This window comes from Neophocaena asiaeorientalis, unplaced genomic scaffold (genome assembly GCF_003031525.2).
Source record: "Neophocaena asiaeorientalis asiaeorientalis breed wild unplaced genomic scaffold, Neophocaena_asiaeorientalis_V1.1 scaffold59, whole genome shotgun sequence".
Lineage (NCBI taxonomy): Eukaryota > Metazoa > Chordata > Mammalia > Artiodactyla > Phocoenidae > Neophocaena > Neophocaena asiaeorientalis.
The window spans coordinates 6,529,584-6,544,267 of NW_020174268.1; the positions used below are offsets into that span (position 1 = coordinate 6,529,584).

Below are 14,684 nucleotides of genomic sequence, written 5' to 3' on the forward strand. Positions count from 1 at the left end.
AATAAATAGCTAAGAAGTCGTGAAGGCTGCTGTTAATGAAAAATCCACTAAAATTATTTCAACTTTACCAGGCAACTATGAAACAAACACAAAATCTCTACATAAGGATAATATGAATTAAATGTGTATACTGCAAACCAATGACAGGCCACATTCTGGATTTGATAACAAAATTAACTGCTTTAAAGGCCAGCATTCATACACACAGACACCAAATTTATTAAGCACCAACTGTTTTGACCAATACTGTGCCTCCTAATTTGTAATGAAGATTTAAATTTTAAAATTTAAATTATTATTATAAAAGTCTAGCAAATATATTTCAACTAAGTATGCTAGCTTTCTTCAACTTCCTGCTAATGGTTGCCTGAAGCAATTTATTCAGAAGTCAGCTTAATGAAAAAGAGTTTACTTCTCAAATGTTAAGGTTTGTATGTTTGTTGGGAGTGGGGGGAATGGGAATTCATTAGCATAAATGCTATCTATTTGCTATAATCTCAGATTTAAACTCTTGTTATCTGGCTTTTCTTTTTTGTTTTTTTAATCATCTTAACCTTTCTTTTTCTTTTTTTTTTCTGGCTGCACAGCACAGCATGTGGGATCTTAGTTCCCCAGTCAGGGATTGAACCTGTGCCCCCTGCCGTGGAAGCGCAGTGTTAACCACTGGACTGCCAGGGAAGTCCCCTATCTGGCTTTTGCAACAGCATGATACTTCTACATTTTATGGGATTTCAACTGTTTGTAATGGCAACCTGTGCCATTTTACATAATATATAGATTAAACCAAAATTTCCTCTAAGATTTTAGTTTGTCTACAGGATTAAGTCAAAATAAATTAGATAAAAGACTAAATGATATCTAAGATTCTTTTCAATTTAAAATTTCAAGACCTTCTAGTCTTCAAAACAATATTTACAGAAGTGTTTGATTACAATAGAAAGCTACTGATGAGATATTGATATTGAGGTTAAAATTCAGATCAAATAGGAAAATTAAAACTAGAAATAGACATCTGAAGCTTACTGGCTTATCTGCATGACATCTACTTGTGTGCTATGTACAAGTAAGCATGTTTAAACAGATGCTTACGTATATGTTAATCCTTAAGAGATTACCAACTTCAAATTATATCACAGCATACTTATTTAGTAACTACTCAAATAATTAATTCTACATTATTTAAAAATTAATGCAACTCACAAATATGAAAATCCATGCATTCACATTTTATAGTCCCAAGTGGCTCCCCACAAAATACTTATTAATTTATAGAGGAAAAACTTGGCAGACAGCATCTTGACCAAGTGGCAAAGGTTATCATCAAGAGAAAAGGAAGAGGTCTTCCCTGGTGGCGCAGTGGTTAAGAATCCGCCTGCTAATGCAGGGGACACGGGTTCAAGCTCTGGTCCGGGAAGATCCCACATGCCGCGGAGCAACTAAGCCCATGCACCACAACTACTGAGCCTGCACTCTAGAGTCCGTGAGCTACAACTGCTAAGCCCGCGTGCTACAACTACTGAAGCCCACGCACCTAGAGCCCGTGTTCCACAACAAGAGAAGCCACCGCAACGAGAAGTCTGTGCACTGCAACAAAGACCCAATGCAGCCAAACAATAAATAAATAAATATTTTTTTAAAGGTGACAAAAAAAAAAAGAGTAAAGGAAGAATCTGTATAACACAGGGAACTCTACTCAATACCCTGTAATGGCCTATATGGGAAAGAATCTAAAAGAGTAGATATATGTATATGTATATGTATAGCTGATTCACTTTGCTGTACACCTGAAACTAACACAACATTGTAAATCAACTACACTCCAATAAAAATTAAAAAGAAAAATATTTTCAAATACATTAAAAAAAAGAGTAAAGGAAAAATCAACATGGTATGCCTTCTGGTCTGATGTACCAAGAAAACAGTATCACCTTGGTGGTACTCCTGACCAAAATAATAACAATAATAGTTGTGGTAGTAGTAGTAATAACAACCACCTGAGAAAAGTCAGACAAACCCAAATGTGCCATTCTATTAAAAAGCCAGTCTGTACTCTTCAAATACACAGTCATAAAAGATAAAGACTGGGGCTTCCCTGGTGGCACAGTGGTTGAGAGTCCGCGTGCCAATGCAGGGGACACAGGTTCGTGCCCCAGTCCGGGAAGATCCCACATGCCGCGGAGCGGCTGGGCCCGTGAGCCATGGCCGCTGAACCTGCGCTCCGCAACGGGAGAGGCCACAACAGTGAGAGACCCGCGTATCGCAAAAAAAAAAAAAAAAAAAAAAAAAAAAAAAAAAAAGATAAAGACTGAAGAACTGGATCGAACAAGACTTAAGAAACATGACAACTAACTGCAATGTCTAATCCTGGACTGGATCTTGGGTTTATAAAGGACATTATTGGGAAAAACTAGCAAACTATGAGTGGGGGCCTAAGGATTGGACAGTAGAAATTTATCTACGTGAACCTGACACACTGCGGTTACGTTGAAAGGTATACGAACTGATGTATTAAGGGTGTAAGGGGGCACCACACCACTATATATATATATATACATATATATACACATACACACACACAGATCAGAGGGAAAGTGAGAATAAGGCAAATATGGGAAAATGCTAAGAATCAAGGAAGCTGGGTGCTGAGTGATGGGTGTACTTTTTTAAAAAAAAGTATTTATTTATTTTCGGCTGCATTGGGTCTTTGTTGCTGTGTGCGGGCTTTCTCTAGTTGTGTCGAGCCGAGGCTACTCTTCATTGCAGTGGGCGGGCTTCTCATTGCAGTGGCTTCTCTTGTTGCGGAGCACAGGCTCTAGGCGCACGGGCTTCAGCAGCTGTAGCACACAGGCTCAATAGCTGTGGTCCATGGGCTTAGTTGCTCCGTGGCATGTGGGATCTTCCCAGACCACGGCTCGAACCTGTATCTCCTGCACTGGCAGGCAGATTCTTAACCACTGCGCCACCAGGGAAGTCCCTTAAATTCCTATTTTTTTATTCTCTACTTGCTATAAACTTCTCTTGTAAAGTTAACACTTCAACTGTATCGCACAGGTTCCGACATGTAGCATCTTCCTATTGTTCATATCTTGGTATTAACTAATTTCCATTAGGATTTCTTGATGCCCAAGGTATTTAGAAGTGCTTACTTTTTTCCCACAATTATGAGGTTTTTGTAACTATCTCATTCACTGATTTCTCATTTAATTGTTTTGTGATCAGAGAACGAAGTCTGAACAACACTGAAATTAGCTGACATTTACTTTATACCAGAGTTTCCCGAAGTTTCTCAGTCTATAGGCCTAAGTGTAGGCCAAAGGAAGTACCTCACAGTTTCCTTTATCAGGTGGTTAGGTCCAAACTTAATAGTAATTTGGGGGGGAAAACACAGAAGTTAAAAAATAATTTTATTTCACTCAGACAAAATATGTGATTAAAAAAACAGTGCAATCTAATGTTTAAATTGTGAACTATTTCAAGATCTAATGATTCTGTGGTATCTGAAATGTTAAGTGCCACTGTGTTTCTCACAAAAATTTAGAATATCCCAAGGTATTCCTTTGATTCACTATGGAGCCCCATGGTACCTCACTGCACAGGGTAGCAACTATGGCTTTATACTATCACAAAACCAATTTTCAAATATGCATGGGGTTTATATGTGTTTATTAGATAATATTCACATATTAAGCTATTTACACCTTTCTATCTCCTGTTAACTAGTGTGTTTATTGTTGACAAAAGTTCTCCCACAATGATTATCTTTGACAAATTTCTCCTTGTAATCTTGTCGATTTTGGCTTACATATATTTGGGCATACACAAGTTTAATATTATTATACCTTCTTAGTAAGTTGTTTCTTTTATCAAAAATTAAGTAACAACCTTCATATTTGAACTGAAAACATCCTAACATAGTCCATTTGGGGCACCCTAGGGCACGAAAATCATACTTCACTCTCAGCAAAAAAATATGTACAACCCAAGTTAAGATAATCAGTCTCTGGGCACGTTTCTGGTGATGTGATTAACCATTAAAGGCGGCGTCACCAAAACCAGGAACTTAAACTGTCCTTCTGCTTGTCACCTAGAGATTTTTACTGTCTTAGAGATTGTACTATAAATTCAGCACCTATAAAAGGTATCTTTTTCTTTTGTCAAGTGGGAGGGGAGCTCAGAGGATATGGAAACTGGCTTAGTTTCAACACCTACCTTATCTCCAAACACATACACACACATTACATCCATTTTAAAGTTCCTTTAGAAATCCATTATTAATCTATTATCCCATGTATGTATTTAACACTTTTTAGATCTTCTGTTTTCTGACATTTGGTTGAACCACATGGAATTGCACTTCGTAGATCAAAAAGCTTAATTACAGGCAATTTCTTATGACTTGACCTTATATTTTTTGACTTAACAAATTCTGTTATTAATCTCTATATAAAGTTCTTCTTTTTCATTCCATCTTGAAAAAGTGGCTTGCAATCCCATACCTAAATATGTGGAACAAGTCAGCAGTCACTTCTTACATATGTGATGAAGGACAGATAATTATTTACCAGCCACACTTCAAACTTAAATAAGTAATTAAATTTGTTTTTATCCAGCAATACCCTCATTGTTTTAAATCTTTAGTGCTAGTCCTGTAAAACTTAAATCTTTATTTTACAGATGAATAAATGGGGACACAGAGAACCTGGCTAAACTAAATTATATACCTGGGAAATATCAGTTAAGATTTGAACCCAGAGACTGCAGAGCTGAGACTGTGGTGGCTACAGAGATTGTTTCTTAAATATATTCTACTGCTTGCTTTTTTTAAGATGTAGTCCAACTCTGGTTGCATCTAAATGCTTCTAAAGAGGTAGAAAAAAAATGCTCACAAGACAGATTTTCCCCTCAATATAAACATTTATGAAGTGATACTACTGATGGGTGGTTACATGAATATTCACCCAGGAGTTTTATATATTATCTTTACATTTTGGGCACTCTGCTCAATGTGTTATACCTCAACTGAAAATTGGAGGGAAAAAAACAACATTACTTGTTCATCAATCAGGTAAAAATCTGACAACCTAACACAAATTATTGTTCCTGAAGAATCACTTAACTGATCTTAACAAATGGCTGCTTTTCTTCTTTTCAAATGGATTCTAATTTACTAATTCAGGGTTTTTTAATTAAAACTTCTATTGAGATAATTGTAAATCTGCATGCAGTTGTAAGAAATAATGCAGAAATCCCTCGTACACTTTGCCCAGGTTTCCCCAATAGTAACACTTTGCAAAACTATAGTAAAACGTCACAACCAGGACACTGACATTGATACAATCCACTGATTTTATTCAGATTTTCTGTCTTACTTGCATTCACTGTATGTGTTTATGTGTATTTAGTTCTATACAATTTTATCACCTGTATATGTTCTTGTATCCACCATTATAGTCAAGATACTGAACAGTTCCAAAACCAGAAAATGCCCTCTCACCTCCCAGCCCCTACCAACCCCCAGTAACCACTAATCTGTCCTCCATTTCCAAAATTTTATCATTTGAAAAATATTCTATGAATGTAATCGTACAGTATATAATCTTTTTGTGATGGGCTTTTTTTGCCCAGCATAATTCTCTGGAAATTCATGCAAGCTGCTGCTTCTATCAGTAGTTTGCATGTTTTCCAGAGTGTCTGTACCATTTTACATTCCCACCAGCAATGTATGAGTGATCCAGTTTCTCTGTATCCCCACCAGCATCTGGTATTATCACTGTCTTTTTATTTTAGCCACTCTGATACATGCTTTTAGTTTGTCTTAGTCCGTATTTCCCTGATGGCTAATGATGCATTAATCAGCAGCAGCAGCATGATTGCTGTTGGTATATCTCCTTTAATGAAATGTCTCTTCATATCTTTTACCCATTTTCTAATTGGATTGTTTGGGGTTTTTTTTTTTTACTACTGAGCTTTAAGAGTTCATTACATATGCTAGATACCAGTCCTGTAATGGATATGTGGTTTTCTTCCAGTCTCTAGCTTGTATTTTCATCCTATTCACATGGGCTTTCACAGAGCAAAATTTTTAAATTTGTTAACATCCGATTTTCCTTTTATGGATTATGATTTTGTGGTGAAGTATAAGAACTCTTTGCCTGGTTCTAGATCCTGATGATTTTCCTCCAATTTTTTGTTTCTAAAAGCCTTATGATTTACTTTTACATCTAGGATCCATTTTGTGTTTTTGTATAAGGTGTGAGATTTAGATTGAGGTTCTTTTTCTTTTCTTTTTGCCTATGGATGTCCAATTGTTCTAGTACTGTACCATTTGTTTAAAACGCTATCCTTCGTGCATTAAATTAGTTGGGTGTTTTTGTATGGGCTGATCTCTGGGTTCTATCTCTGTTCCACTGATGTCTATCCTTCTGCCAGTACCACACAGTGTTCATCACTGTAGCTATTCTAGCAGCCTTAATATTGGGTAGAGCAACTGCTCCTATTTTACTCTTTATCAGGATTATTTTAGCTCTTCTAGAGCTTGTGCCTTTCCATGTACGTTTTAGAATAAGCTTGTCTATGTCTACAAAAAAACCCTGGAGAGAGTTTGAAAACAGATAAACTTGAGAACAGGCATCTTTACTAAGACAATGACCACAGTATATGCCTCTCCATTTACTTAAGTCTTATTTGATTTCTTTCATCAGCATTTTATAATATTCAGCATACAGATCCTATACATGTTTTCTTAATGTATATCAAGGTATTTTATGTTCTTTGGAGTGCTTATAAATGGCGCTGTGCTTTTAATTTTGGTTTCTGCAAGCTCATTGTTAGCATATATAAGTGATTAACTTTTATGTGTGATCTTGTTTTCTGTGACCTTGCCAAACTCACTTATTAGTTCTAGAAACTTTTTTCTAGATTCTTCAGCATTTTTTTTAAACATCTTTATTGGGGTATAATTGCTTTACAATGGTGTGTTAGTTTCTGCTCTATAACAAAGTGAATCAGTTATACATATATATATGTTCCCATATCTCTTCCCTCTGTGTCTCCTTCCCTCCCACCCTCCCTATCCCACCCCTCCAGGCGGTCACAAAGCACCGAGCTTCTTCAGCATTTTTTACATAGATAATCATGTCATCTAGAAATAGGGAAAGTTTTATTTCTTCTGTTCCAAATTACGTCTTTTATTTCTTTTTCTTGAGTTACAGCACTGGCTAGAACTTCCAGCACTACAATAAATAAGAGTGGTGAGAATGGACATCCATGTCTTGTTCCCAGATCTTAGGGGAAAAGCATTTAGTCTTTCACCATTAAGTATGATGTTAGCTATGAGGTTTTTTGTAGATGCTGTTTATCAAATCCAGGTAATCCCCTTCTATGTCTAATTTGTTGAGTTTTATCAGGAATGGGGTGTCAAGTGCTTTTTCAGCATCAGTTGATGTGATCATATGACACTTCCTCTTTAGCTTGTTAATATGGGGAATTTAGGCTTTTTTTTTTTTTTTAGGCTATTTTTAAAAAGAGATATTTTACTTAAGTCAGACAGCTAAACCAAGTACTGGATCCGATCAGTCCAATGGGCATTTTGGTGGTGTTTTTCTTTATGTAAGAACTCAACCTGCCCCAATCCCAGATCTAATGACAGTAAAGTACTATGGCATATCTGACTGATCAATCACCAAGAGAAGATTATATCAAGTTTAATACAATGTGCCGAAGTTATAAATGCCAGTGACAGGTTTTGGATCAATTTTCAATTTATGAGGCATTATTCACTTAAACATTTACATTGAGAGGCATCATAGCATAACGGTTAAAAGCTCAGCTCTGCCATTTTTCAGCTGTGTGACTTTATGCAAGTTATTTAATTCATATGTAATTCTGTTTTCAACATGATATAAAACAGAAATACAGACTTCTGTGTAAATGTTGATGCATAAGGGCCTAATTAAATAAGAAAGCAAGAGATCAAGGAGACAAAAGAAAACAAAAGAGTTCAAACAAAAAGAGTCTGAGGCCAGTAAAGCACTACATATTAATAACTAGATTTCACCCTCAATTTTTATAGATCAGTATCAGTGTTATTCAAAGTATGGCCACTGGCTAAACGTCCTCGAACAAATTATTTGTTGTAGGTTTGCTACAAGATAAGGAACTTGTGTTAGTAATCAACTGTGAAAATAAACACACCATTTAGTTCCATTATTCATTTATTTAGGCAGAAAGACTTTGATGGTAAAGGAAGCAGTGTCTTAACGTTTTGACACAAGCTCCCTGACTTGTCACAGATCAGTGCTTCTGAGCACTGTTCTATATCTAAAGTGTTTCTCTTAAAGCTTCAATAAATGATTTAAATTTAAGTAAAAATTGAAGATATCATAATTCAATTAAATTCTTGAACATGAGCATGTAATGAGTACCAACTACATGTCCAGAATTTGACTGGGCATTTTGGGATGGGCTAGGAGAGAGACCTGGGAGTACTGGGGTTGGGGGTCGGGGCTGGGTCGGGGAGTGTGGTTACTACCTTCACTTTAGAAGCTTACCATCTAACAGAAGTGTGTAGAGCTCATCTAAGAAGCTGGGAACGAGCTCTCTTTCTTGTATTCTCAAGAATCTCAATGTCAGTAATAACAATGCTGTGACTGTCTCCTCAATGGAGCAACAGAGACAGCAAGGCTGAAATCAGAGGCAGACACTCTGACCATAAAGAGTGGAGGAATCTTCTTTTGAAGGGCTCTACACACCTCTGGAGAATTATATCAAAATCAATTAAGCTTTGAAGTACAGGCATTGTTTCAGGAAAGGGTCACTTTCTGCTGCTTACTTAGGGAATTCTGAAATGTGAAATAAGGAACTGCTTGAGATTTCTTCAGTTAATTTTATTTTGATCCTCCTACAAGGATTTTTCAGGAATTAATCATAGTAATTGGAAAGGAAATAATGTTATCCAGAAGGGAAAAAAAGAGGAGATAAGAAAGCGGTCTCTAAAGAAACCAAGGTGAATATTCAAAAAGATGTACTCTGGGGGCTTCCCTGGTGGTGCAGTGGTTGAGAGTCCGCCTGCCGATGCAGGGGACACGCGGTCGTGCCCCGGTCCGGGAGGATCCCACATGCCGCGGAGCGGCTGGGCCCGTGAGCCGTGGCCGCTGAGTCTGCGCGTCCGGAGCCTGTGCTCCGCAGCGGGAGAGGCCACAACGGTGAGAGGCCCGCGTACCGCAAAAAAAAAAAAAAAGAGAGATGTACTCTGATAAGCAAGAAATTTTAATTCTATAAATTAAATACAAAGGGCAGCACAAGTATAAAAGGAACAAATCACCAAATATAAATATAAGTGAATAGCTTAGATTTATAAGCATATCAGAAGGGCGAAAAAGCTTAAAACAGGAGAGGATTCTGAGTAATACTAAGACCAATACAAAAGTTTCAGAATTGTATTCCAAGCATGAAAAGTTAAGGGAAAGTGAAGGTTCACATCTGGGGATAGCTGGTGTAATGTGAAGAGATAACAACAAATGAATAATTACTTAATTCCAATTTTATTCCTATCAGCTCTATTACAGAGAATGATCTTTACATGATGAATGAAAAACCAGATACAAAAGGATACACACAATTCTATTTATATAAAGTTCAAAATATGCAAAATATGTAAAATAATCTATAATGTTAGAAATCAGGATAATGGTTGCCTTTGGGGGAAAGCAGAAACTGTGAAGGGGCCTTGGGATACAGGTAGTGTTTCTTTCTTGATCTAGGAGCTGGTTACACAAATGTGTTCACTTTGTGAAAATTCATCAAGCTGTACACTTAAGTTGTGTTGACTTTTCTGTAGGTGTGTTATATGTTAATAAAAAGTTAAAAGGAAAAGAAAAAGAAGCTAAGTCCAAAGTGTTACGACTGGCAAGGAGCTCACCTTACTTTATTAAGCTAAGGTTTAGTTCACTTCTCTGGTCCAAATGACCCAAGGAGCTGAAAAAACTTGCACTGATGTTAATCTGTAAGTATCCATGAAGTTAAGGAGTTGAAAGAACATGGGATTAGCAAGTATTTTTCGAATTTAATAAAAAATGGAGCAGAGGGGGTACAGGAGAATGGGTCTCAGGAACTATATACTATACCAAGGAGCATAACATCGATGGTGAGTAAAAATTAATAACACAAAGTGGGTATGATAATACTTATTGAGTAAATAAATGCACAGGTCCATTTGATGCTAGTGACTCACTGAAAGAGTATGTACTCTCAGAATCAAGACCTTCTTTCTCTCTAAAACTGCAAAGTTTCAAGATGATAATTTAATATATGAGTTTTATGAGTTTTAGGAGTGAATTAGATCAAGAAAATCTAATCTAAGACAAACACAAAGATTTAGAAATAAGTTTCAAATCTATTTTTTTAATGTACATGTATATAGACAGAATTTATTATGTGTACTTTGTTAACTGGTAATTAAAATTTGCTTAAAATAAAATCTGCTTGCATGAAAATACAATCTAATGAAGGTAATTCAAAAATAATAGAAGAAAAGAAAATAAATTTTAACAGTAGTTGCATTCAATTGGTAAGATATAAGATTATTCTACTTTATTTTTCTAAAGTGTCTTTAACAAGCACATTTAACTTTTACATGAGGAAGGTGGAGGAATTCTGTCTAGCACATAGCCCACATAGAAAGAGGTTGTTAAGAAAAAACAATAGTAACTTCATCAGATGTTGTGAGAATTTCAATGACAGTGGTAAAGTACTTCACACAGTGCCTGGTAACTCAATAAATGGAAGCTTCTATAAATGTATACCATTATAAATTATTTAATGATATATTATGCTGTGTAGTTTTAGGGATGCCTACTAATTTGCTGTAGTATTTTCATTATTCAAGTTATACAAAATTTTAACATCAGAAAAAATCTAATTATTTTTTATTAAACACAAATCACTCTTACCTTTCGCAGTTCAACTGTCACTTCATTTCTGTGTCTTCGCATTGTCTAAAAAGAAAGCCAAAAATTTCATAAGTATCTAAATATTGATACTGCTAGTACATAAATTAAGGTCTCTGGCATTTAAGATTTAAATTTAAGATTCTATTTTTAAAGATTAAGGATTAATCAGTTTTAGACTTTAAATGATGAACTACAGGAGGTTAAAAAGCCAAAACTCCTGTCTATTTTACTGGATATCTGTTGGTTAGTTTTGTGGGGAGTGGGAGGTAGAGCTTGGCTGCCTAGGATCCATCCCCGTTTCCTAACTGCACCCAGGTTTCTATGGGGAATTATATACTCTCCATTGTGTACAGTCTTGATGGAACCATCTATTAAAGCATCTCACTTTCTCCTAGCAAAAACAGGGCATGAGCTTAAACTCAGCCAGCAGAACTCTCTCCTATAACTCTAAACCTAGAGCAAAATGGAAAGAAAAAAAAAAGCACATTAATTTCCAAAGGAAGCATTTGGACAAAGTAGTGAACCATGCCCATATCCTGAACTTGCTGTGTTCCTAGTTACCTGGTGTCCGTAACTCATTCTTTGAACCACCTCATATTCTTTTATTTTACTTTTCTGCTTTTTTCATCTTTTTATTATGGAAATAGAAAAGTTGAAGAGTAGTGGGCACAGAGAACACCCAGAGAGTAATTCAAACAACGGGACCCCAAGTGATGAGTGCACAGGGGCAGGGCCCCAGGACAGAGCCAGAGGAGGTGGAAGAAGCAGCCGGGCTGGGGGAGGAGCACAGGAGACCCGAAGAAGGTGTGTCCCAGAGGCCAGGTGCCGACGGGCGGACGAGCCACAAGGAAGCCACCAGAAACTCTGACAAGTGCTTGGGTGGAACCCTGGTGGGAAGGCTGCCATAGTTTCTAAAAAGCACCCAGCAAAGGTAACAGAGACGCTGAGTACTGGCAATCCTTTCAAGGAGTCTTGCTCCAGGACAGCAGTTTGGGAACCTCAGAGTCCACACTGGTGAGGAAGCAGGGTCCTCAGGGGCACAGCGGTCCAGGACACCTTTTGAGCACTTCTCAAGCATCGTGGCAGGCCCTTCTCACAGCAGCCCTGCTGGGTCGTCCTCATCGTCCCTGATCCTCAGGTAAGAAAGCCTGTAGGGGTCCCCCGACTTTAAGGAGCGGCTCCCAGCCTCTCCTGGGGATGGAGCCCCAGGGCCCTGTGGGCAGGCACCACCTTGCTCCATCTGCAGGTGCACCGTCTCTAGAGGCTTCTTCTTTCTCTGAGTCGGCAGGGCCTGCCCGGAACCCCCACCTCATATTCTTCTAATAAATTATGGTTTTGCTCTTAAGTCAGCCAGAGCTGATTTTTGATGCTTGCAACTAATGTATTCTATTGCAAACGATTCATGTTTAAAAAAAGTAAATGCCTCATTGTCATGGCCTTAAAATCACATAAAAATGAAAATAAATTTGGGATAGATATTTTGTATCAAAAGATAAAGAAGTATCCTTCTACAATTTACTAAGAGGCTCTATCAGGAATGTCTTAACAGGAATTAGTGAAATGACTAGATATCCCTTCTCCCATTGACATAGTGATATAATGGATTCTTTTATTACACATACAAATATGATAAATGGTTACATTTTCAGAATAAAGGCTACATGTTATGGTATATTATTATTTTAATATACTGCTAGATTCAGTATGTTATTATTTTATTTAATGATTCTTTTGTTATGGTACCTCTGTCAAGTTTTCTTAAAGTGCAGTGATAAATTAATCTCTTTGCAGGGAAAAAATATCCCATGGAACACAAATTACAAACTTTGTTAAATACATTGAAATATTAACCTAGATATAAACTCGTGCTTAAATATAGATATATATTAAATATAAACAAAACTGCCAAACAAAATTCAAATTAGTAACATTTATTTAATGTGATGGAATGATGCACTGATAAAACTATTATCACTAATAGGGTTCAACAGTACAAAGAAAGAGCCCTGAATCTAATTCTATATTTAATATGTTTCTGCATTTAGGCTTCAACACTATCAATACAGAGAATGCTTTATGTATAAATTAATCATACAAACTGTAATAAATACTGAGCAATCAAATACCAATATTAATGAAGTGTTATTTGATCACTCTGTAAAGAAAGCTGTCTTTATTCACTTGAAGATTAGAATTGCACCAATTGTCAAAATTTGCCTGTATAAACATCTAATCCAATTGTTACTAGAGCTGAGAAGAAAAAGTATTTTCATTGTAATAACTATTACATTTAATCGTTTACAAATTGTTATAAGATAGTACACAACAAAAAGACCCAGGCAGCCTATCTCCTCCAAAATATGATCAAGTTACTGCTACACTGTAATTTCCATTAAAGTACTACTTCAGCTTGGATAGAAGTGATGAGTTAACTTCTGAAGTACTCTAAATTAGGAATCCATACTTCCCAGGGGGTTAGTTAGCATGTGAAGTGCCCAAATCAGAAGTTAGCTCCCAATTAGTAAGTGTTTTGAATATCAACATCTGAATTTAGACATGTGTTTGTTAATTAGCATAAAAGATGTTGGAAATAATTTTATATTGCTGAACTGGAATTCTTCAAGATATACGGATTAACTAGAAACACTGTACAAGTATCTTGATTCTTACCTGCTTGCGGTTTAAGAATCTGCCAAGCCCTGCAATCTGTCTTCAGAGAAGTTTCTGGCTCTAAGCTTCCTTTTGATCCTGTGTCCCACCCCATCTTGGAGGATTCTGTCCGCTAATCCTAGTCAGATCTTTCTGGTATCTGCTGAGGGTTGAAGTTTTATTACAAGGTAGTAGAGTCTAAAAGAGCTAAACCCATAAAACAAGCTATATGACTTTTTGTGACTGCTTGCTAAAACATGTTTGTATGGGTGGTAAATTCTGTCTAAGGCTTGTTTTATTATTTTTTTATATATAACTCACTGGGAATTCCCTGGCGGTCCAGTGGTTAGGACTCAGCACTTTCACTACCAAGGGCCAGGATTCAATCCCTGGTTGGGGAATTGAGATCCCACAAGCCACACAGAGCGGCCAAAAAGAAAGAAAAAAAAGAACGTAACTCATTGATAGTAAAATTTCTAAGGAAAACCACCTATTGCCCTCACCTATCTATATAAAGGCCTCCTATTCATCCAAAAGAACCTATGAGTGTAAATGGCCAAATGGCTTAGGTCAGTTAACAACAGGTACTGACTACCATCTATGATACAAGTACCTTTGAGTTAGTCATCACTCATTCTCCTCTCTGCTTAAGTTACAGAAAAAGGCTTTTTCTTAGGGCCTCTCCTCCCTTACATTCTTCCCAAGTGAGCTCATCTACTCTTATGTCTTCGATTACTGTTTGAAGACCACTCCCAAATATCTATCTTTATTCAGCTCTCTTGCCTGGGCTTCAAATCTGTAAGTATAATATTCACTCATTTGATAAAAATTTACTAAATTCAACCAAAATGCTCCAGGACAATATGCCTGCAACTAGGAGGCAAGTATAGCAATTACAGTCTAGTACAGTGGTGAGCAAACTGCAGCCTATGGGCCAATTCTGGCAAGCTGTCTATTTTTGCAGGACCCCACAGGAATAGTTCGTATATTTTTAAGTGGTTACATTATAAATGATATTGTGTCTACATTAACTTAATTTTTGTCTCTTGGCCCACAAAGCCTACAATATTTACTATCTCTCCTTTT

At 36.7% G+C, this 14,684-nt stretch overlaps 1 protein-coding gene across 1 annotated transcript in view; it reads right to left on the reverse strand.

Moving 5' to 3' along the window:
• The window catches only part of KPNA3 (karyopherin subunit alpha 3), a 43,794-nt gene extending 30,032 nt beyond the window's left edge, over window positions 1–13,762 (reverse strand). The window contains exons 1-2 of the mRNA XM_024755450.1: window positions 13,620–13,762; window positions 10,950–10,994 (exon numbers count right to left, since the gene is read on the reverse strand). Of these exons, the coding sequence (XP_024611218.1) occupies window positions 10,950–10,991 (42 nt within the window). The 5' untranslated portion in view covers window positions 10,992–10,994; window positions 13,620–13,762. The remainder of the gene's footprint in view (window positions 1–10,949; window positions 10,995–13,619) is intronic.
• Window positions 13,763–14,684: the final 922 nt, after the last annotated feature.